The sequence below is a fragment of the Bradysia coprophila genome, chromosome IV, assembly GCF_014529535.1.
Source record: "Bradysia coprophila strain Holo2 chromosome IV, BU_Bcop_v1, whole genome shotgun sequence".
NCBI lineage: Eukaryota > Metazoa > Arthropoda > Insecta > Diptera > Sciaridae > Bradysia > Bradysia coprophila.
The window spans coordinates 1,645,522-1,671,924 of record NC_050738.1 but is presented as its reverse complement, the minus strand read 5'-3'; the positions used below and the strand labels follow the sequence as shown (position 1 = coordinate 1,671,924).

At 34.2% G+C, this 26,403-nt stretch overlaps 1 protein-coding gene across 1 annotated transcript in view; it reads right to left on the bottom strand.

The window, feature by feature from the left end:
• Nucleotides 1-554: 554 nt before the first annotated feature.
• Nucleotides 555-26,403, bottom strand: part of LOC119066419 (serum response factor homolog) — a 79,233-nt gene continuing 53,384 nt past the window's right edge. Inside the window, exons 3-4 of the mRNA XM_037168892.1 lie at nucleotides 2,383-2,728; nucleotides 555-2,194 (exon numbers count right to left, since the gene is read on the bottom strand). Of these exons, the coding sequence (XP_037024787.1) occupies nucleotides 2,052-2,194; nucleotides 2,383-2,728 (489 nt within the window). The 3' untranslated portion in view covers nucleotides 555-2,051. The remainder of the gene's footprint in view (nucleotides 2,195-2,382; nucleotides 2,729-26,403) is intronic.

Sequence of the window (26,403 nt, the reverse complement as noted above, 5' to 3'; positions counted from 1 at the left end):
CATTTAATCCATTTAATCCATTTAATACCATTTAATACCATTTAATACCATTTAATACCATTTAATCCATTTAATCCATTTAATCTAGAAGTGAGTTACCCCTCGGGGAGGTTACATCTTACCAAAAAAGTGTTCCGTGTGAGAGACAAAATAGTTTTTTTTTTAATTTTTACTTTGTTTATTAGACAGATCGCTCTCTCACGGAGTACTTTTTGTTGGTGGAATGGAAACTTAAAGCACGAATCCGTTTTCCGTTTTCCGTCTTCCGTTTTCATTCTATTTTACCTTTGTTTACGATCAAAAATTGAACACGATCCATAGTACATAGTTTTCTCTCAAACATTCATATTTTGATCCGCTGGCTTTTGTTTAATTGTCATGTAAAAGGATGAACCGATTCCTAAACGGAGTGCAGAGCGATCCATGCTTAAAGCTGCAATCGCAGTTCACCGTTTTGGGTCTCCGTTTAGACAATACGCATGCGCAGAGAGAAAATTCTCTCTGTGAGCATGCGCAATATCTAAACGGAGACCCAAAACGGTGAACTGTGCTTGCACCTTAATGCTTAGTTTCCTCCTACCAAAAAGGTACTCCATGTGAAGGGCAACATTGAATTTTTTCAATTTTTTCTTTGTTTATTTGACAGCTCGCTCTCTCACGGCTCTCTCACGGAGTACATTTTGTTGAGTGGAATTGGAACTTTAATAGTACTCAGATTGATATTTCTCTTTTCCTAAGTTTCCATTTCTATTATCAGTATTCTCTCAGGGGTTATTCCGTCTGAGATTATTTATCCGTTTCAAAAAAGATATTTTTTCAAGCCTAAGATTATTTGGAGATATTAGGCTCTAATATCCTCACACGGTATGAAAATTTGGAATTTACGTTTGGGATTACTTACGATTAGGAAATGAAGAAGGTATTTTAATCCAACCGGAATTTGTTTTCTCTTTAACAACGGTTCGAAATTAAACTCTGACGGGATCAAAACCACAATCCCTCAAATCTCGTCAAGTACACGAAACATTTTCCACACATAACATTCAAACATTTCTCATTTCATATAAATAAAAAATGTCTTTTTACAAATGCAATGAAAGTAATTCCTTAGGGATTAAATTCTAATTACAAAAAAGATTTAAATCCAGATCCATATTTCTATCTGCGCAGACGTGGTTGCAAGGTGAACAAGGGCAGATTTTTTAACTATATCGCGTCACCTACTTCTATTGCATTATCTAGTCCAAATATTTACTCAGTATGGTGAAGGTTAATTTTAATCTTTATAAAAAAAAGCCTTTTAAAGTCTTTTTGTTTTTTGAATATTCCACAAAAATAAAAAATTAAAAGAAAACAATAATTGAGTACAGAAGAATAGGTAGGCAGGTTTTAACACCGTTACAACAATTGGTATTTTTGTTTTTATTATTATTTTTGTTAATAAAAAATAAACTATTTACAGTTTGTTGTTTCTACAAATCGCAGTATTTCAATAATTTGTTTTTGTTTTTATAAATTTATCAAAAATATTTTGTATATTTTCCTAATAATTCATAATTCATAATTTGTTTGTTTTATTAGTGTTCATTTCTGTTTTCTTTTATCTTTCAATCGAAGAGGTCGATGTCCATTATGAAAGGAAAATTTGTTTTGTTTTTTATTTATAAATCGAAAACAATAACTGTGTAATGTGTATGTGTGTGTGTTTACAATATTTATATGTCGCCTGTTTTATTGTACAAACAATTTTATTTTTTTCATTCTTTCATCCGAACGTATTTGGCTATTACCATACAAATCATACTTCGCACGGTTATGGACATATACAATGTAATTGTATCCAAACCGAAAAAAGATTGGTCATATACCGCGCGTGCCGTATACAAATATGTAGCAAAAAAAAAGTTTATTTTTATTTTGATTCGTTTTTTTTGTTTCGTGTAAATAGACTCGCCACTACCTTATTTTTTACACTTTAAGTCATCTTACTTACATATAAGTAAAAAACAATTTCATTTTTAAATCGATTAATCGCGGTCTATACACAGAAGCTATTCAATGTTTTCCTTTTTGATGATTACTTCATTTGGCGATTCCCGACCATTTGTGACAGCCGATTCTTTTATGGCTGTTACCTTACTCAATCCACCTGGCATCATCGAAAGTGGTATTGTTATGTACTGGTGTGCGCCATCTGCAAAGACGGCGCATTGTTTTTATAAAAAAAGAATTATTACAGTGACCCATAAAGATGTTTTTATGGTAAAATGAGATTAATGCAGTCGGAAACAGTGCATGTATGAAAAAAGAGGTGATGCGATAATTGAGCAGCAAGGATATTATGGATAAAAAAGAGCGGAATTTGTGATCACATTGTCTTACCGTCTTCTTGATGAATCTGTAAATGGCCGCCTTGGACCAAGCTCAGTAGCACTTCTTGCGGTAAATTAGCTAGAGCAGCGGCTGGATACAGTAAGCTTCCCATATTATTTGAATTGATTGCTTTGGCTGACGAGTCTTCGTTATGTTGTGTTGAATTTGGTGTATGAATTTGTTGTTGAAGATGCTGATCCTGTTGTTGTTGATGTCGTACCATGTCGATTGAATTCGCTACTTGAATACTACTACTTCCACCGCCTGCACTGGGAATAGTGCCAATTGGTCCCGGTGATTCGATGCCAGACGATTCGTCGCCAGATTCTCCGGAAGACATTGGAGAACGATCATCCTGCGAGAGAGAATAACAGAAGTTAATAATTGAGTCGGACGACAATTTTGATGAATTTTTTAAAGAAAAATGGTTGTTTCAGCCATCAGTCAATGAGTCAATTAAAGATAGAAAAAATTGAATAAAACAAACGCATCACAGCGATGATGGTACGATCCGTTTTCGGATTAAAAATATTTACTAATTAGGAATGTGATCAGTCTGTGTGTGTTGCACAGTTCAGATTTATTATGCGACGTTTACGCAACATCAATTCAACGATTTCATTTTGGTTATGGATATTGATAGAGTGGAACAGAAACACATTGATTGAAGGTAGGTATCGAGTTATTGATACCGCGACTGGCTGAAAGTCGTTTGACATTTCATTAGATTATGTGCCACTTGAATCAAATGACTCGAGTAAAAGTAACAAGCTAAATAGTCAAGCCACCGCAGGTGTAACCACGATTCTTATCCACTAATCCTAACATTTTCCTTCGAAAGCTTCGTTGTTTTGTGGAAACTAGATTCTGTTCGTGACATATTTTCTCCACTCCAGTAATGTAAGAAAGGGAGGAAGACTTCTAGCCTCACCTGAACCTGCATTTTTAAAACTTCTCAGGCAACACTTCCGGTTGACTTCAAATTTTTACAAATTTTAATACAGAATTTTAAACACTTTCACGTCGACCTGAAACCTGACCTGACAGGTCGACCTAATGTCTGTATTTTTCAGTTTTCATGTCATTTCAGGTCAGGTCAATTCAGGTTGACCTGACCTGTTCCTACTTTGAGAAAGCACTTACTGAGCTTTGAATCTTCATTTCGCCGTCTATTTCGTCGAAAAGTTTAATAATTATCCAACAGTTGGGTACCTCGATAGTTGGAAAAATGAGTAAAGAAAACGCTAACAAAAAACTAGTCGCTTATGAACCTCTCCCATGCCTTAATAAGTACGATTTGTATCTTATAAATTTTTTTAAAAAAGTTTTCTTTTAATCAGAAGAAACATAATGTTTTACGATGTTCATTTTTGTAAATGCATTTTTCATTAAAAAAAAAGAGTTATAAACACAAAACCAAAACCACCAAGTTGAACCTGGAGTTACCATAAACTTATGCAAGGAATTCTCCAACGAATTCTCGTAACTTTTCATATAAATCACGTCTGGCTCGTAATCGGAATTTTCTTGCAAAGTAAAATATTATTTTTTTGCAAAATGCATTGTACATAAAACACATGGCGTGTACACACAGTGCATATTATATAGCGTAATGCAACACACCTGTATTGATTCGATGTTTTTTTCTTACTATTTTTCAAAACATTTTCTAGAAAATAAAAATAGAGAAAAAGAATCGCGGAAAATATGGGAGAAATGTTTCATTTTCGTTGCAATAACAGAATTTAAATTAATAAACCGATTATTATTATGTTCTGCCATAAAGCGAAGCCATGTAACATATTAAAAACTGTTAGACAACTGGACGACGGACATATCGCCAATTCAGAATGACATATAAAAAAAAACCGAACTGTCGAGTTGATAATATTTTTATAATTAGTTTTTGTTCCGAATGGATTAGGAGGACAGACAGTTCGACGCATTTTATCAATAACGTGTTCATTTATAAATGAGAGTTTGGTCTCCAGTGAATAGAAATAATTGATACGACAACTATTTGAGTATAACGGAGCTAATAATGCAGATATTTGATAGGTGGAGACCAGGGATGAAAGTGCAATAATAAGTTCTCTGAAAGTATGAAAATTTAAAGATGGATAAGCCGTTAGTTTCATGAGCTTTTTCTCTGTTTTGAGAGCAGTTTTCACCGAGTTTCTGTGGGTTTCCGGGCATTGCATAACGATAAAGACGGTGTTGTCACTCAGACCCTATTTTAGGAGAATAAAATTCTCGAAAATTCACTAATTTTTTATCACTTTTCGTCCTTTCTTCAAAAAAAAAATGTTTTGAAGTCCCTTCGTTGCTTCTACGGCCTTTTTAGTTGTTATTTTCATTTAAACAATTAATCTGAACTGATTACGTTGAGATGCCATTTCACGAGATGAACGGAAATCAGAATTCGGGATTTTTATGGAATTTTTGGTAATTTCCTAAAAAAGGCCCTGGTTGTCAATGCCTATTTTTTGGGAAATTGATTTTCTAAATTTGCTAAATTTGCCAAACTATTTGATAATTTGCTAGTAGTAAATCTGACGAATTTCAGCAAACTTTTTCAAATTGTGGCAAAAAGAAAATTTTGGAAAATTATGGGAAATATTATTGTAGACCAAACGATTAATTGGACGCGGAGAAAATGCTCCGAAAGCACGAAAAAAATATGTGCTATCCACGGCATGGTATTTGTTAGAAGACGAAACTGCTATCGACTCCAACAACGAAATCAAGCGATAGTTTACATACCAAAGACCTCGAACGAACATTTATTTATGCTCAGCGCAGTCTTACGAGATGTTAAAAGTTTGATAAATGCTCTCCTATTGATGAAAGAATGTCCGCTGAGCTCTTGTAAAGCTTTGAAAAACAGTCAGTGAACATTATTACTACCTTTTGTCAACTGTTTGATGATTTTTATAAAATGTCCGACACTTTTTTGAATGAAAATATTTTACCGCCGAAGTGAACACAGCAAACATTCATTCTAGTACTTATAATAGCGGAGTGTCACAGTTGTGTCGAAATATTTTCTGTGTTTTTGTCGCGACAAACCAAAAAAAAACTTTTTGTTTTTGCATCGAGTAAAAAGTGTTTAGTGTTCAAATATGCCTTGGCGACCTAAAGAGACTATGACCGAATACAATGGAAAGCATAAGAGGTGAGTTTCTTTGAATTTTTTCGGTGAATTTTTGTGATAAAATTTTCCATACATTTTCGGGAAACTGTCCTGTCATTTCCCTATGACGGGCCTTAATGTGCTTTTAAATAGTAACATTTTACAACCCTAAGTTCATTGGTCTTAACTGTAACATTTTAGGCAACAGTTCGAACAGTAGAAGTAGTAGATTCAATGACTTGTTGGATTTCCATTTATTTAATGTGTTTGAGTTTATTCGCCGATGTTGCAGATATTGTAGGGTATTTTTGTTGGATTCTTGCGGCGTTTCTAAACCGCTACCTTACAATTACCATTTATTTAAGACCGAAATTCCAGCAATTTATTTATTTAGAAGTAAGTTAGATGTATTCGCTATCAGAAGTGAACCTATTGAGACGGTTGACTCAAAGAACAACGAGGTCAAATTTTTATGGGACAAGTGAATGACAACGATCGCTTTAAAAAATGCATAAACACAACGGTTGTACACTGACTTGCATTTTATGGTACTCACAGCGGAAAATTCGGAAATAAAAAGTTTACAAGCTTGAGCGATTTGATTTTTATTTAATGTGCTCTTGGCATTTGCTTTAGTGTCTTAGGGGAATACGTTTTAGTGCTTTCATGCAAATCATTTTCATTGTCACATGAGAATTAATTGGTTCAGGCGTCGTAAGAAAGTGACTGTGTTTTAAGGTTGTTTCGTTTTAAGTGTCTTGGGAGGGAAGGTAAAATTATCCCAACATGGGAATAAATTTCAGTTTTTGTCTTAAGTGTCACAGTACCTATTTAAATGAATAAATCAACCGTATGGCATGTAACAATAGCCGAAAGGACAAACTGAATAGCCCCGTAAAAAGATATTATTCTGAAGAAACGAATCAACGTAAAATTCTCATTGAAGTCAGTAAACTTCTAAGTTTACCGACACGAGCTGTAGTTCACACGAGTTCGCAAAAATGTTTTTTTTCTTCATTTGACTCGAAATTCATTACGATAAAACCGTCGATTGGAAAATAAAGTCAAGAAAAAATGTATCGAAAAAACATTTACGGAAATTGAAATTGTTTTCAAATCTCATAATACACTTCCTATTTTGCGAAACACGCTAAAACGAAACGATACGTTGCTTAATTGTGTAACTGAAATTACAGTCGCTGGGATTAAGTGTGTTTTTATATCCATTTAAGGATTCGTTCTGAGCATTTAATTTGAGCTGATTTAAATATAAAATTCCGTGATTTATACTGAGTTACGAAATGGCGCATATCAATTAAATCAAATTATATTGCGGCCAGTTACAATAAATTGTGGTGTTGATGACAATTATTCTGTACCCACGACACGAATATACATCGATGATGAGTCACATGATGTAAATGGCTTAAATAAGAAATACACCAGCGGGAGAACAGAACATTTACATGAACATTATATGTAGATCTATGAACAGATTGATAATTGTCAGCTCTTAGTCATCCGATGAATATCTGAATACAGCAGCTGCGCTTCATCCTTATAAAGTTCCTGGGATTCATATTGGACAATGCAAAAATGATGCTAAGACAACTGGATTTATGGCACGAATTAGTGGACCGCTGCAATTTCAACAACGATTGCAGAAATTAAAAAACTCAGGAACGAGAATTATTATCAGATGCAAAAAATCCACGAGCATTGGCTATATGCTTGAAGCTTTATGCTTTCTGAGTAGTGAACGGCTAGTTTACCAAACGCTAGCCTTACGTATATGGGAGAAACACATGAGTATCTTGTACGCAATGCCTCCGCCTTCACGGTCAACACAGCCAACAAAAAATCAACACGAAAAAACGTTTTCCACGATGGATTGCAAATTGTTCAACAACCTGCCTAGAGAAGTGAAGTGTGAACCAAATTTAACGACCCACAAAAGCCTTCTGGCCAAACATGTGAAAGAAAACTTTTTCATGCTTCGGGGCCGAAAATGAGGGCAATTTTTCGAATTTTCTCGGGTTTCCGGCCCTCTGCATGAAAACTTACATGTACACCTGTTTGGGACGATTGTTTTAAGGCACTTTCGCTTGTAAGCCTCACTTCGTTCGGCCTACAATCCGCGAAATTGCCTAAAATCAATCGTCCAAAACAGGTACACAAATAACCATTACAGTTTTGAAAATTCAAAAATATCGACATATTATAAATTTCTTATTTCTCCAACTTCTATCATTTCTTCATAACGAGTATACAAAGTAAAAAAAGGAGAAAAACCAGCTAATTCCACTGATCTCGATGGGTGATACGTCAAAATCTCGACTCTCTTTTAACTTTACATACAGTGTTAAAAGAGCGTTTAATAGAGAAAAATGATCAGTTGCTTAACTGGTTTCGATGGGTGATACGTCAAAATTTGTATGTACAAGTTCAGTTAACTAGAACCAAATCAGTTAATTTAAGTGAGCTCGATGGGGAACACTCTTTTTGACATTCTCTTTCAAGCAGTTCCATTGATTTCATTTTATTCGTCGAAACGATCACTTTACCATCAAAAAATTCTTATTCGTTCAGGCGGACCTAAAACGTCACATTCTCTCACCAGATAGAGCACCAAAACAGCAACTTTTTCTCTTACTATTTCTCTCACTTTTTTGCACTTTTCGTTTACACATTTACGAAACATTGCTTAGATTACTTTGATTGATGAAGTGAAAAATATGAATGATAGCACAGTGATCACAGAGTATAACCCAGTAAACAAAATGTTCAATTCAAGTGTGTTGTTACGGTTTGTTCGGAATGTGACTTTTTGGTCAGCCTGAATGACAAATAGTACATGTCACACGGAACAGAAAGGTGCCTATTTTCGACCACATGGGTCAAAAATGCAACTTTTTGTTCCTAGTAAAATAATTGACTGTTTATTGTAGAACTGTAAAAGTACATAAGTCTGAGTGTATAGGCGCACTAGATTGATATGATTGAAATGTGATGTGTTTTGTTTGTGAAACGCGTGTTTAAGCGCTCAATATATAAAACAATTTATCCTACAAGAACTGTAAAGGGTGTTTTATGTTCGAGGACTGGTAAATGATTCGAGACCAACAGTTCTTGTAGCATACTGGTCTGAATACTGCTTCTTTTACCTCCTATTTTTTATATCAATCTATCAAATGATCAACTATCCTACTATAACTTCAAACAATTTTGTCCAAATCAAATTTATCTTATTCAACTTTTCAACTATAACAAAAATCCTCTTATTTTTTGTGACAGATCGGTTGAAAATGACATGAAGAAAAAAGTTGCGAACATTTTTGTCGTAACATTTGTTTAAGACTTTTTTTCTAGCGTAAGACCCTGACTTTCAGTCAATTTAGGTAAGGTCACGTATGTCGTTAATCAAATGATTTCTGATTGTAGATGTACGCTAGATAAAATCGAGAATAATTTTCCGATTTAATACACAATTGGGTAGTTGTGACGAGTGGTTTATTCAAAGAAATAGGAAATTGAAAATCAGAAAATATTGTTCAAAACTTGATTGAAAGAAAAACAAAAATGTTAATAGCAGCTGACCGTCTTTGGAGCTCCAAAACGTTCAATTTGCGAGAATTTAAGCTAGTGATAGTCGTGATAGTTGCAACGTTTGAGCAAGCGATTTGTGAAGAATATGAAAGCGAAATGCAACGCATAAGCCGACTGAATGACTACTTCAACTTTGACCACAATATTTTCTTGTTCGACGCATCGGTCAATGCTGATCGTTTCGTCAGTAAAAGTGATTTAACGCCACGCACTTTATTTATTTTGGAAAAAATGGACGACCGAGTCGAGAATATTGCCCTAACAACTATAGGAAGCAAAAACACATTTATGATTGTCGTTCCATCAGAGAGCCGCACCGACTTCGATAGTAACTTCACAATTCTGCACCAAATGCAGAATATTCAACGGCTTCAAGTCAATATGAAAATTGGAATATTTTTTCTGAAATTTACTCCAGTTGAAAATGTACGGAAATTGTTCAAGTGGTGCAGACAGAAATTGATTGTGAACATTTTCGCAGCAACTTACACCGACATGAATCTTGCTAATTTATTGAACATTTTCGCTTTCCATCCATTCAAAGCTTTAGACGTAATGAACGTAACCGAATTCACAAATGAGAGTGCTTTCCCAAGTTTAGATTTCAATTTCCATCAACATCGGCTTAGATTACCCAAAAATGATTACGTAGAACTCGATGTCGAATTTTGGGAAATTGTTTTGAGCCACATGAATGCATCGTCGTTTCAGCAAAGTTTCTCCGACTCGGAATCCTCCGAACGGATTGGAGTAGACTTCGACGTCTCTCCGGGAATACATACACAACGTGTACCTGAAGAATTAAATGTCTACACTTTTGAACAGTCATCGCAAGTCATTATCGTACCGGTAGCAGCGTCATATTCCGATTTTTCCACTTATTATGTCGCCCTCACCTCCGACGGTTTCTTTGGATATTTTTCGATTTTATTGGCGATAACTATTTTCGTCTTAGTTATCATCCGTTACATCAATCAACATAAGTTTATACTTTTTGAGTGTGTGACCGATGTGGTAAATCTGCTAATGAATGACAATAGCGCAATCAAATACTCGAAGCTCGGTCGTAGTGAAATGTATGTGATCGTTTCCCTAACGTTCGTAGGACTTGTAGTTGTGAATGGTATTCTGTCGGCTTTGCAAAGCTATGTCACTAGGCCGATCGATCAGCCACAAATTAAGACTGCTAACGAAATTTACGAATCCAATGTTCCTTTACTTACTTGGAACAACTACTGGAAAACGAAAATCGTTTCTGCACTAGAGGATCAAACGAAATTCGACGATTGGGACGACAAAGTCTTGGCGACCAATTGGGAAACAGTTACAGGACAATTCAGTCGATTCAACAGATCAGCGGCGTATGTAATATTCGACTATTGGATCGACGGATTAATAGGAGCTCAAAAGCGGTTGAACATAAAAGGATTCTACAATACTCGCATTGTGATTGTCACTAGTTATTACTCATTCCATGTCGGTGATTCATTTCATTTTATTGATCGTCTAAACGAAATTATTCATCGCTTTCAAAGCGCTGGATTTTTGGTAAATCGGGATCGAAAACTTGCCGCTGGCAACGAAAAAGATTTTTTCAAAAAGAATTTGGACCGTGTAACAACTGAAGAAATGAAAATGAATGAAAATGCGATTGAATTTCCCTTTTTCATTGTCTATGGATGGTTGTGTTCGACAATTGTGCTGGTTCTGGAAATTCTTTGGAAGAAATTACATCTCAGGCGGCGTATGAAGAAAGTGTTGAAAAATCGTTATCGATTGTCGATATAGCAATGAGTAATGGACAATTATAAATTTTACGTGCTTCGGTGGCGACAACGAGGGACTTTCGGAATATTTTTTCTGGGTTTCGTCCCATTACATGTGAAGTTGTATCTGTCCGGGCCGGTAGTTTTAGACATTTGCACTCGTGCTAAAACACGAGAAAAAACCTTAAAAGCATCTCACCAGACAGATACTAAAACTACTATTGTTATTTTGAAGAAAAAAAAAAACGATGCGTTGGCGTCGTCGCCGAAGGCAAGGGCTATAATCATACAAGTCAAAATAAAAATTTCCCAATTAGCATGTATAATGTCCGGAAACGAGTTTCAACGTTAGGGTCCATAAAGGAAAACGAATTTCCAGGGGGTACAGCGAGTAAAATACTATTCAATTGTCAATTTAAAATTGACAACTCTGAAGATAAGGTCGGTTTATAAAATGCCAACCAGTTTAAAACGTCTGAATAAATGTTGATTCCAGCTTTACTCCATTGATAATGTGTTCGAAGTGTGCACGAAATATTTGGTGGAAATAAAAAACATTAAGCAATTTCGATCAAATAAAATTTAGTTTGAATTAAGTTTTTTTAAGTCCTTAATTAACTATAAAATCGTGGAAATAAAAAACTAACTTTATTTTGCATAGTATGCGTTTTATGTGTGGAATACGATTGAAATCTAAGATAAGAAAAGGCATCTCCATCGATTTGTAATTGCTTCAAATATTTTTATGAAACATGTCAGAGATTTTTGTCGTCATAACTAAATATCAAAAATGGTGTTAGAAACTCTCAACATGGCTCAGAAGTAATTTCTATTGAAAAAATTCTGGGTGGCTGATATATGAGTGGAGTATGCATTATTATTCAGTAATAGATCGGACATATTTCATAAAAAAGGGATGAAGCTCCACATCTCTTCAAATGTAAATATTTTAAATGATATAACTTCTGATTAGATCCTGATCTATTTGAAATATTAAGAGTGAATCATGAATCAGTCGAATCCCACAAAAAAAAAGATTTTTTTTTTTCGTAGGACGTGGCACTCTGTATAGTAGGGGTGTGCGATGGATAACGGATCGAGACTGGCGTAGTCCACAAAAAATTATTATCGTCCCTAGATGTCAAAATGTTAAAAAATCGAATTTTTGAAAAAGTGTAATAGTATTTTACATGACTAGGGATAAAAAGATGAAAAGTAGAGTTTTCATGTGAATTTTGTTGTTCCGAGGCGAAGCCGAGGTCAATAAACACACGAAAACGAGACTTTTCATTTTTTTATTCCGAGTTATGTAATGGATTTTACATGCTAAGGGCGTCGAAAGTAGTGCTTGAAACATGAAAAGTACAGTTTTCGACGCATGTATCATGTAAAAAATCTTTAATTCTAAATTGTTTGATCGAAAAGTGACCACATATATTAAATTCAATTAAATGAATCAAAAATAATGTTCTCATTTGAGGCATTTTGCCCCAATTTTAGGCCAAACAAACACTCACGACACAGATGTTTCTCAGATGATTTTCAAAAACTTTTCTGTTCTGGATAGCCTAAAACATTCCCAAGAATTTAAGCCCACTTAAGCAAAAATTGAATCATTTCACTGATGAATTTACGAATTTTCAAGCTCAAGATCCACTCAATTTTTCATAGTCGGCGAACTTTGACGACTCACGAAGAAAACTTTTCCGGCAAACTTCTTCCGGGTTTTATTTTTTTCTGTTGCATTGGACTCCAATTAGTAGAAACGGACTGATAAAGCCAGCAAAAATCTTAAAGAAGTTTTAAGGTAGAGGTCGAAATAGGTGGGAGGCCGGAAACTCGAAATTTTAGCTTCTATGATTTGTCGCAAGTTGTAAATGAAATTTTTAAAATTTTTAAAATCTATTTTTAACATCTAGTAACGTTAACAATTTTTTGTGGACTACGCCAGTCTCGATCCTTTATCCATCGCACACCCCTATTGTATAGTCGAAAATTTTTAATTTCCCTCAGATGCCTAAAATCCCATTTTCTAGCGATTTTATAAACCGAACGAGTAAAAACTTTAACAATATTTCACAAAGCAGCAGCAGAAAATTCTCACTAACTTATAAGTTTTAGAATTCTTTGCGAAAACCCGTCGGAGACTGCATGTCTGCAATAATAATATTTTCCGAACGTTCCGATGGCTTCCCAACAATTTTATATTGCACGGCACACGATTTGCGATGCAGAAATGCCGTTTCAACAATTTCTACCAAAGTTGTGTAAAATGCATTTCCCCGAGTCATATTGATGTAATGAAGAACGTTGTTGGAGAGAAGCGAAGAAAAAAATGAAATAAAAATAAAGAGGAAAAAAACACCCAACAACAACGACTGGAATGAGCAAATAACACGAATGATGGAAAAAAAAAAATCATCACACAAAGGTCTCACATAATAATAACAATAATAATGTAATCTTATTCCTAAGCCTGATAAAAATGCTTGGAAGCCGATTGGTAGCCGATATTATATCTGTGAGAGACGTTGAGGCTACTACAGTTTTGATTGCTATGACTATAAATGAAAACATTTTTTCTTCCTTTTCGGGAAGTTGCTGATGTTATATTCTCGAAAAGGTTTTTTTTATATCGGTTCATTGAAAAAGGTTGCATTTCTTTTGGATTTCGAAAGTTTAGAATTGTTAGCACATTTCGATGCAACGATTGTGATGGAGTGAGTGGTAATAGCGTTTGTCAGAATTACTCGACGACAAATGGAGAATTTTAAACAGATAACAAACTACTTTCAGATAAATGGGTTTCGTATCGCTGAGACGCATCTCTGATGTCTCGGTATCTATGGTTTAGATGTGGTATAGTGTGGTGTAATTTTAGTGCGATTAACGTTAAGGTTATTTACGCGTTGTAATTTATAAGTTACCTTCGCTCGATTATAGTGCTCGCTAGATGCACCTAGTAATTCGAGTATTTCCCACAAATTTCTTTATTTAACAGTACTGCAGTTAATATCATCAGTTAAAGGTCGAAATCATTCGCCGAAAGAGTATCTTGAAATTTGACTACAGCACAATGGTTCCAGCAAGGATTGTGTGCGGAAGTTTCAAAATTTTTAGAATTATAATAAATTTAGCGCAAACGAAACGTTTCAAGATAATAATGAGAAGGCCCAGATCTTTTGCAGTACTTTGTCTCAGCTTTCTAATGATACCCGACGTGCATAAGTAGAAATAACCCCGAGTGAATGGTGAAGACAAAACAAAATGTATCACCCGTTCCCCTGACTCATGGCTGTGAAGTATTATTAGAAATGTGAAACGGAGTACTGAATGGAGAGAATTTTTTTTACATTGAAAGTCGCTTTAGTAGTGGTATATCACCCTCCAAGCTAACCCATTTTTGTCTAATATAAGGTTGCATCTGTTATTGACAACGACGATATAATCAAAGAATGAGCGTTTAGTTCTGGCTAGTGTCCTCTTAATATACATGCAAACTTGATAGATAACAAATGAAGTAAAAGATTTAGCGCTAATCGGTACGTTAAACAAAAGAAGTACCACATTTGATGACCCGTGATCATAAATTGGATAAATTGGATAAAAACCATTCCTAAGATTGTGATAATCCTAGATCGACCGAATAGCTATTTTTTAGTGAATTGACAAATCTTACATTAGCCACAGAATTTTCTCTTAAAATTTCTTTTGTTTTTCTTCTTCTTTTGTTTTGTTCCATCAATGTATACGACGGAACCCAAACAAATACATAGATTGATCACTTGTTGAATTTTGATAATATTCGTGGAGCACCTTTCTGACCGATCGTTGCCATTTTATCGTTTTTGAATTATTTTATTCATCGGCTTTTAATGGACAATCGCTAGCTTCTGGTACCGTTTTTCGCAAAAAATAGAAGTCACAATCAGATGCTGCGTTTGTCAAAGCAATTTTATGGTTTAAGTTGATTGTGCATTATATGCTTTCATTGCGCACACAGATTTTTCCGAGCAGACAAAGCCGCGTAAGTTGCATGTATTCAAAAAGATCTTTTTTTTCTGCAATGAATAAATAAGAGGAAGCGGCACTTTAATCTAATCTGACTCGACTAATGTATTCTTCACCTAATAAATACCGGTTAACCATTGTCCTGTTCGGTTAAATGTTCGCGCGCATAAAATTAATGAAATGTAGATTGATGTAGAGCGCAACGTGCAAAATGCTTTTTGCATTTCGTATTGTCCGTATAATACCATGATGTGTCATTCGACAACCAAATGTATGAAGTTACTTGTTTTACAAAAGTCATGGATCAGATAGCTGCTGCTGGTGTGTGGAATTTATTTTTCTTTTCGGGTAGTTGACAATTCAATTCCATAAAATTCATTCGATGGCTAACTGAATGAAATGAAATTTGTACAGAAACAGACTACAATAGAGTGGTGTACGTACATCTCGTACTCGAGTGGATCCAGAATAGTAGAGAGAGGACATCGATTTTAAATTGTACACTTATCGGACCTTCAGTTATGTCAATCGATTTGCAAATGCTAACTGCTAACTATAAGTTAAGTATCGTTTCAGTGAAAGTATAGAAATTTAGTCTGAGAACTGAATCTGAGCCTTTTAAGATTAAAGAATTAAATCCTTTTGGAATTCCATCTTAAATGTAACTTAGATTTCTCATAACGATCTTGGGAAAGCCCAGATCCAGATTATTCTTCATTTTTTGATGATTCCTCTGAACCAATTTTTTAAAAATTAAATCCAATAAAGCACTAAAAAATATGTTACTTTCAAAAGGAAAAACTGGTTTACCTTAACCCACTTGAAGAAACCTGTGCAGATTATGTAAATTTAGACAATCTGCAAAGGTTTCTCCACTTGATAAATTATCACCAACAAATCAATTTTTCTTTTAAAAGTAACACATTTTTGGGTGCTTTTATAGTTTTACGTTTTCATAAAAAGATTTTGGTTCAGAGAAATCATCAAAAAAACGAATATTTTTCCGCCTAAATGTAGGCTACAGATCTGCAAAGGGTCCATTGCTCGTAAAAGTAAACTGTTAAAAATGGAACTTTCCATAATCTTGGAACAGAAATGAAGGTGAGAGGAAGTACTGATGAGACATCTTTGCATAAAACACTTGAAAAAGTATCCCAAATTTTAGCGACATTCCTCTTATTGATTTAGAATAATTTTAAAAATACGTCTTAGGACATTCATGACTTTTCCAGGTCAAATCTCAGGCATTACATTAGATATGGATCATGGCCGGCTGAAATCAGAAGTTAATGTAGTTTTCGAATGACACCACATTTATGAAACATGGATTGGAAGTTGCCAGACAAAATGGCTTCAAATTTGATGAATTTTCCGGGACAGTGGGGTTGGGGAATCTCTATTTGAAGTATTGGGTATGGAGTCGGTATTAGTCCAACACTGACAAAAAAGAGTTGAAAATCTTACCTGCAGCAGGTAACTTTGTCTCCAGGTAATATACATTATCTGCCACAGGTGCTTTTTGTGTATGAGGAACTACAGTTGTGGCAGCTATTGTAGATTACCTGTAGCCAAAGTTACCTGCTGCAGGTAAGATTTTCAACTCTTTTTTGTTAGTGAATACCGACTCCATCCCCACTGCTGCAAAAATATTCTTCCAGAACAGAAAAAAAAAATCAAAAAGACATTGCAGGTCTGGAAATATTCGACTTCATATAAATGGCTTTTCCGTCTGGAAAAACAATTTTCAATTTCCACAGCATGAAACAAGGAAAAGTCTTAAAGAACTTAAGGTGCGCGGAATTACACAAGTACGAGCACTACTTTTTGGAAGGATAGTTTTTACTTCATTTCTAACATACTTGTAACAAAATACATTTTAACATGCGAAGCATTAGAAGGTAGATATCGAACTGTTTCTGAAAATTTTTAAATCCATCAATCTAACACATAAAGGGCTATCAGATAATACAACAGGTCCCAGGAGCAGGGAATACTAACCTTATACTGAACTTAGTCGGTATAAGAAGAAGAGAAAATCTATTTGTTGAGGCTTTTGATATATTATAGTTTGAAACGGTTTCGAGTTGGCCTGTCTAAATTCAGGTTAGCCTGAAGCGTGTTCTTGAACGACCTCAATTCAGGTTCGGGTCAGATTCAGGTTTAGCCTGAAATAAAAATTCTGGTTCGCGTTAAAATCAGGATCACGTTCAATTCACACCAAACCCGACCTGTTCCGAGCATTAAGTTTATTTCCTTACAGATCCACCATGCATTTATATTAATTAGAAATGAAATGAAACGAATGTTCCATTTGAAATGCAAAACAAAAACGTTAATTTGAAGTAATTTGTCAATACATTCAATAATTGCTAATGCGACGAGTGGTCGTTACGAGACAATTAAGTCAGAACAAAAAAAATCTCTTTATATGAATTCTAACGAACGAAAAAAAAGCCAACAAATTAATCGAATAAAATTATACAAAAAATATCTAATAATGAGTTGGAATAATAATATCATAAATATTGTAATTTATTAAATATTAAACTACGTATGAGACACAGCGACGACACACCACCTCACTTTTTTCATTTATAAAAACATGATAATATTTACTGACGGCGATACATACAATATAATTCTCTCATATGTACTGAATCAGACGATATATAATATTAATACCTGTGCGCACATATTAGATATGAGCTCAGTTATAAGCACTACCCAACGGCCATACCAAATATGGATGGCCGAACCATCTAAGGCAATTCGCTAAGATTATTACACTAAACACGCCACTGACTGTGGTAACTCGTTTGATTGTTAAATTTAATATTATATTAGTTTATTTAGATTGATTTTTTTCGTTGTTGTTCGTCTCTCCATTTTTTTTGTCATTCAAGAGGTATGGATTATACATTAAGTGGACAAATAAATATTTGCGAGAGACAAATACATTTTGTCATTGATAAATTTCATTCGATACACTGGCAAAATTTATTAATCACACAAGATATGAGCACTGAACATCCTTTTCGGTTTCGTGATATTGCACGACTCGACATGAATTTAATATGGATGTTAACCTCTGTTTAATCTGATCTACCGTTTTTTTCTTCTTCATTTAGTCATACAGTTTATGGAAACGGAACGGCATGTCCATTAAAGTATAATGGGATATGTCGTTACCTATCCTCTCAATGTAAATGTCCTCCTGCAAGAAGTTATTGTTTCAATTTGATTCAAATTTACAAAACTTTAAACCTCAACTCTCCGTCTTTTTCATATGCTTAATTCACTGACACAACAAACTTATGGATCCAGATTCCCGGTTGGTCGCGATTAATAGAATAGAATTTTGGTTTTTTCACCACAACATCAAACTTTGGTGAAATAGAAAATTGTCTGGCTGTCGATATTAAGATTTGTTGGAATCCATAACTCTTCCCCGTTTGGCTTGCTGAGTCGGTGCACTTCTTCAAATGAGTGTAGCTTGTGAAAGCTCAAAAAAAAACTTTCGGAATTAACATACGTATGATGAGACAAAAAGCCAAGCTCTGTCCAGCTTTTTTGTGATAGTTCACCGAATACTCACCCACAACGAGTCGGCCAAACTAGTGAAGAATCCAAATTTCATTTCAATTATGATTCGTTAGACCCGTTCGTGTATAAAATGGTATAGTGTTTTTAGACTATTTTGTATCGCTGTCGTCGTGGCCTGATGAGAAATGATGTTGTCACAAACGTTTCTGAAATCCGGGATCTCGACGTTGTATTGGATCGAAAACTCACATTGCAAAGTATTCGGTACTTGGATTTCGTAAGAGAATTTGTTTCGACGAGTATCTATAACGTTCATGTTCTCATCTCGAATATGCATCAGTGATTTGGAATCCGAGCTACGATGTGCATAGTGATAAGATCGAATCAATTTAGGGCATTGGCATAGGCTTCCACCGTATTCTAACAGATGACCTGATTGGGCTTGGACACTCTGGACTGGCGCCGCACCAACTCAAGCGTATTTTTCGTTTACGATTTGTTATCCAAGTGCATCGATGCACCTCAGTTCAACTGGTTCAACTCTATCGAATTTGTCTATATAGTTAACATCAAGATGTCATCTTATATGAACGCTGCATTGATTCGACATGAGAATAACTCAAATTATATTTCAAATTTTGACCCAAAATTTGTTTCAAATCAAAATCAAAAAATGGTATTTTTGAACTGCAAATTAATGCAAAACGTATTTAACAACCGATGACTGAAATATCGAAAGCTAAACATGAGAAATATTTTTATGGAGTAAATCTTGTGCCACGTGAACTGTAAAGCACCCAGTCTATTTCCATTTTACAAGAATCATTCCGTAAGTGGCATTGAAATTGATTTCATACGATTTAGTATTGGTTAGGCTTTCATTCCCGTTGCCTTATTATTAAAAGCCACTCTTCGTAGCAAAGCATAATAATTACATTCCAATTTTTAATTTGAGATTGATTACCTTTTTAACATTTAATAAGCTGTCTAATAAGCTATAAAAGCTGTCTAATAACTTATAACAACCAGGTACACTGCGTATACACGTAACATTCGATTTTATTTGGTTCATTTTTCTTCGAATTAATTTATGTAAATTTAAAACGTATCTGTCAGCAAATCAGTAGCTCTATTTCACAATGTAATATTACTTAATCAAAAACGTAAAGAGAATGCACTCATCAAAACGAACATATTCCCAGCGCATACCAACCGATTTCAATTCGATGTTTACACATTCAGAATATTCATCTAAAATGGATTGAATTTTCATGCAACAATAAATTTCCAATCAATTCATAATATACTGGTGGATGCAACAATGCCAACCATAAAGTCAGCGCCGGGAGAGACCTCCTTGATGTTGTTCGGTTCAGTGTAATGCTATATGGATATAACAGAGTATAATCGAGAACAGGAAAAAAAACCATGAACGTAAAGTAGACCATAATTTATTTAGCATGTGTGTTGACAATAGTTGCCCCCAAGAAAGAAATAAAGGAAAAACAATCTCGTCTTTGATAATACGAGAAATGCGTATTTCAGTGACTCTAACAAAAGTTATTTCCCTAACTCTAGTAAAGGAGAATTCGTATAGAATTATGGCCAATTTAAGGTTGCCTCTCTCTCAGTCCAACTACGTACAACAATCTAATACAGATGGATAATGCTGGTTAAGTAAATTTAATTTGAATTTGTAATGAAAAATCGTTTAGTACATTTAAATGCTATTGTTCTTTTTCGATTTATCTGAAATGGATACATTTTAAATATCTATCTAAAACGTAACAACACCATGGTGTGTAGGTGGAAAAACGGTTTACAAGTTTTTTTTTTTTTGCAGCGCAGTCAGGGAAATATATTTATAGGCAAAATTATAATAATGTAAATTGGTTTTGTGTACTTGAACTAGAGCACCAAGCTGCAATGTATTCGCAGTGCTCTATTATAATAAAATTCATTATGAATAGTCGAATAAATTGCAACCGATTGAGAGTTTGTGTTCTATTAGTTAATAAACTACCGCCTTCTGACCGCTTCTTTTGCATTTAACTGGTTTTATGCATTTAATTGAAAAATTTAATTTAAAAATAATTTCAAATTCAATTGATTTATCAATACAACGATTTCGTACCTAACACTATTCTAATGCTGTGCAATATTTTCCGGATTTTTTTTTTCACAATTAAAATTTCCAAAAATAAGCCCTGAGACTGATTGGCACTGTGACTGTTTAACATTCTTTGAATGACAGTTGTTTGGAAATGTTAACCACGAAATGTGTCACTTCATGTGTTTCTAGTATCGCTTACCGAATTGTTCCATACAAAATCTTGTACTTCTATTGTTTAACTCTGTTCATGCTATGTAAGATAACACTAAGCCAAGCAAAACCATTTATGTTTGACAGCTGCTCCGCTAGCCCTTTCTGTAAAGTTAAGAGCAATTTACTATTTGCAAATTTGTGGCATACATTTAGGCGTAAAATATTCGTTTTTGATGATTTCTCTGAATCAAAATCTTTTTTTTTTTTGAAAAAAGTAAAACCATTAAAGTACGTAAAAATGTGTTACTTTTAAAGGAAAAATTGGTTTGTGGATGCTAAGCTATACCACTAGGAGAAACCTTTGCAGATTGTGTAAATTTATCTAAACTGCACAGATTTTTCCAAGTGGATTATGTCTCACAAACCAATATTTGCCTTTAAAAGCAACACATTGTTCCGTGCTTTAATGGTTTTACTTTTTCAAAAAAAGATTTTGTTTCGGAGATATCATCAAAAAAAACGAATATTTTTACGCCTAAATCTAGGCTACCGAATTGCAGATGGTCCATTGCTACATTGCTCCTAACTTAGTATGTGCTTCAAATATCTTTTACAAATTTCAAATTTACGAGCCATGAGTCCTTGAGGTAGAACGAAAACATCGTTCAAGGAAACTTCCTATTTTGCAAAGTGAAGGAAAGTGGGACACTACTACTATTTGTGTAACTTTATTGAATTGAGTAAACAGAGGGTTGAAGAATTTTTGGGACTAAATATGTAAAAGCTAGGGTAGAACAGATCAGATCATTGCGATCCCTGATCAACGCGACTTTGAAAATATTTTGATAATTTTCATGGAAAATCCTGAAAACTTGTTTCCAGGGGAAATGAACGTGAACGATAAACGGTTATTTTATGAAAAAGTAACAGAAGGGTTGATTACAGCTTCATTCGAGAGTGATAGGTAGAACAAATGAAATGACCAATATCCAACCTCTCGACCACATGATCAGCTTTGACTGCATATAGCAACATTCTTATCCAAATTCGAACTTAAAAGCACTTAAAGGCACAAAATATATTAATCTCAAAGGACGTATTATGCAATCGTTAGGTGAGTCGTATTACCGGAATGCAAATGAAATAATTATGAATTCAAAATGGTCAAATTGACATGAGCATAAATATTAAAATTTGAAAATTAAAAACTGAAGAAACATTTCTACGCGACATCTAAATGCACTATTTGCAATTTTCTGTTTTATTCTTATTTTTTTGTTGTTGTTGTTGCTAGCCTCCGTTTGTTTTCGTATAATACAGACACGGAATATGCACATAAAATTTTGCTTGAGCGTTTGAAGCGAACCCAGGAATATATAGAGCTAAATGACAAAACAAGCGCATAGAGCCTTTATGCATTTTTAACATTAACGTTACATTCAGAATTAATATAAAAAAAAAACGAAAAGGCCTGTACGATGCCATTGAAACCCCATCGAATTGAATTACTATCTTTGCAATTATCTTCATGTAGATGTAATGCAATTTTAATTTGAAAAATGAAAGAACAGCAACGGAAACAACAAAACTTTAGCAACGTGCAATAAGCATTTTTTTTTCGTATACGTTTTACTTTTGCAGTTTCAATAAAAAGCTACATTCATACGCATTTCCATTGTTTATTCAATTATTTGAACAATGGGACCGGCATTTATTAGACCGCTGTGTGTGCGGATCTTTTTACTCTTTTTTTTCTTATTTTTTTTTTTAATTAATTGGAGTTCTCCTACAATGAATATCGTCTCTCTCCATGGGCTCTATGTGCGCTTCATCGGCTTTTCGGACTTGGACAAATGTTAAATTGTTTAATTTATGATAATGTGCTGGTACTTTGCGAAGAGGTTTATGTTTATTTAGCTAGGCGATTTTGTGTGTAGGTTTTTTGATTTTGCGTATTTTTATTTTTTTATATTTTTTTTTATTTTATATTAAAATAGTCAAATAGAAAACAACATTTTTAATTGCTTTCAAAGTTAAATACTTTAAATAAACAAATTTATTGAGTATCACAGATACGTTATGGCGAATATAATAAATTGATAAAAGTCTTTTTATATATTTCACGTTGAAGTCGAAAAAAAAAGATTTTTGTTTCGTCTATTCAACTTTATATTGGTCACTTTGCATATAAATTCATAATAGAGCCAACGGGTACGTGGGTGAAAATTTCAATTTTGTGTTGAATTTGATTATTAACATATTGGGTGTAATTTCATTATTCTTTAGATATACATTTTAATGCCACAAATAAATCTTTTGGTTTCTTTTTTTTCGTTAAATTTTATTTGAAATTATTTTAGATTTTTCATTATCACATTTTTGTTTTTAATTGGTGTTTGATCATCATCATCAATCTATAAAAATGATGCAATCGAGAGTTTTTACCGATCGACAGTCAATGGTAAATTAATTTAAATGGAAAATTCGTTGAGAGTTTGGGTTAAACATCATTCTAAAATCGTGCTCCTGCAAATTATAGATGTTGATCATAAAGTATGTCACCCTAAGATATACGTTTTTCGTGTTTTTGTTGTTCCGAGGAGAAGAAGCCGATGCCAACAATCATACGAAACAAAAACCTGGTTTTATCCAATACTCTCTCTAGCAAACCAACTACTTTTATTAGGGTAGCAAACAAACTACTTTTATTAGGGTGGTGAAACTGTCAATTAGCCTTCGGAATTTACATGTAAATTACAGCGTGGTCAGTCAAAATGTAGAATAGTGTTTGTAAAATAAGGTGTGAATTTGACACATAGAGCTGAGAGTTTGTTTGCTAGAGAGAGTATTGTTTTATCTCGAGTTTAGCAGTTGATGCCACTTTTCATGTTTCAACAATGATGATCAACAAAATCCACACTCTACTTTTCATCTTTTATCCCTAGTCATGTGAAATACAATTACATGATGTGATTCCCCAAACAAATTCTCTCGTTTTCCCTTGTAAGCCATTTTCGACCCTAGGCAAAGCAATACTTATTTTTCTAGCGCATGCTGAAAGGTTTTTTTTTAGCGAATGAAAGGTTAATCGAATTCAGAAAGAAAAGCCTTTCAGCATAAGTCAGGAACAATGCTTTTCATAAAGTCGCTCGTCATGATAACCTTTCATTCACTTAAAAAAGACTTTGAGCATGCGTTAGGAAACTCGTGTTGTAATGAGATTTTTTCAGTCAAATCAACATTACAACACTTGTAACACAACATACTATTACAGTCATGTAACGCTGCTAACGTTAAAAATGGAGCTTTATGTCTAAACCGTTGAGAAACGCATTAACCTAATTATATAATTTCACCCACTTTGTACATTATATTGGCGTCAGAGCTTTTATTACTGAGTCTGTTAAACCACCGGTTAAATCAACATAACTTGAGGCTTTAAGATAGCTGATCAATTTTCATAACTGCTTACGTTTCATTTCATTTCATTTATTTCATTGCAATTTTACATGCAAATTCAAATTAATGCAGAGTAGCGCCAGTATGCTAATTAGAGTAATTCTAAGGAGCTACTTCATCTTGTCTACGTTCTTGTTTAGACTTTTTTATTTGAAAAGTGGGAGGTTTACGACCAAGGCAAAGGCCCCTTATCCCACAAGTCACAATAGCAATGTTCAAACCAGAACGAAAGTTTTTTTTCACGAGGAACTACGGAAATGAAATCACATCAGATATCATCAGATAATAAATCGTTTCCATGGGATACATTGAGAGCAATGGCATTAAATTTATCTTCTTCTTCCCTTTTGTCAGCGTCTTCTACGATCTATTGATTCAGATATTAGATCGGTTGGGAAGGAATCAATGCGGAAGGACGGAATTTTCTCTAAAGTTTACCTCAAAATAGTCCACTGCACACTTCACTCGGACTTCACCCTCTGTGTACGTTCACACCTTGGGTTTCGATTTTGAAACGTTCCAAGTTATTTCATTGGTGTTCTGAGGGATAATAGATTTGCGTGTGATCCTGACGCTTTCGCAAATGAAAACGTTATCCAGGGCGGAATTGGTTTAAAAAGCATCGGATGTTTACTTAAAGGGCTGAAAGTGCTAGACGTCCGTTATCGACAGTAATGACAAGAAATAAGTAATGATCTACGGTTGATCTTACACACTAAAATGAGTGGTTAAACAAATGAAGTAAAAGATTTTCTGTTGAACACTAGGTGAAACTTCGGAATCCGAAGTTTGGACACAAAAGGAGTAGTTCCTGAAAGGTTAAAAAACCAAGAAAACTTTAGTCTAAATAGACGTCAATAGTAAAAAGATTAGATGAGATGACGTATTAGAAATAACAATACATTTTATCGTAGAGTTTATGGCCGATCCGGCCCTTAAAATAACAAGCTCACATCACACGTCCTCAATTCTTAATGAAGAAAAAGTAAAACTTTCCTGAACTAAATTATTGTGGTGGAGTAGACGTCGGTGCTGGTTCTGTAGCCTTTAGATTTCTCTTATTGCAGCACGTTATTGAAATGCCCTTCCCCGAACAATTTTTTCTCCAAATTAATTTATTTCAATTCTTGCAGCGTTTTTTTCTCCTCACTGAAACCTTTTGTTGTTTTGACCGAATATGGCAAGAGTTAAAATGAAATACAAAAATGAAAAGTAAAACTACAGAAAAAAAAAATCTGTCGATTCACATAACACTTGGACATTCATATTAGCAATTAATTCCATAAAATAATGCTCCAATAATATCTACCCAATGGCATCACACATCGCTGCCATATCACTGCATATTTAACAACCGATCAGCGAAACAGACGTATTTTTCACATAAACAATTATAATACTGACATTCGCTGATTGATTGGATAAAAATCGGTTTTACGTTTGCATAAATATAAAATCGATGTAAATATGGGTAGCCACGGCGATTAATTTATGTTTTAATACAATTTCAATGAGAGAGAAGTGGCTTGCCAGCGCGTTTTATCGCGATCAACGAAACGCATTCAATAATTTATGTTTAAGATCAAAATAATTTTATTTGCAATGCATTACAATTGATAAGTATAGCTGGTATGGGTGAGAGACAACCGCTCGGCATTATGTTGGCAAACTGTCGCTTTTTTTTCTCACACAAATTTTTCGTTTTGATGTTAAACGAATGCACAAATTATGAAGGTTGTGAATTGCCAATGGGTGATTAAGTAGACAGATATTTGATTTTTGTTTGACTGGTTGGCAGGCAATTAAGAGCGATTTTCACGATTTTCTTGATTGATTTGGGACAAACATATTGACAACGTTTATGGAGGATTGTCATTTCAATTAATGAACGATATGCCAGCTGACGGTGTCCTTAGGTTTCATTTGAAAGTACGGTTTGATGATCAATGAATGAAATATTTGAATCGGTGTAATAGCACGGCCCGAAAGACCTTATTCTAATAGTCATATCGAGGCGAATATTGCTATTCCAAGCTGTACAGTATCACGATTTTCTAAATATTTTAAACAGAAAGGAATTATTCACATAACCTACGAATAAAACAGTAAAAGTATTGAAAACAAAAAAAATGCAGAAATTCAAGTTCTTTGCAGCTCATACCAACGAACGTATCGTATCATATGTGAGGTATATCTATCTAGAAAATCTTCCATTTCAAATTCAAATTCCAAACTTAAAGTCTAAC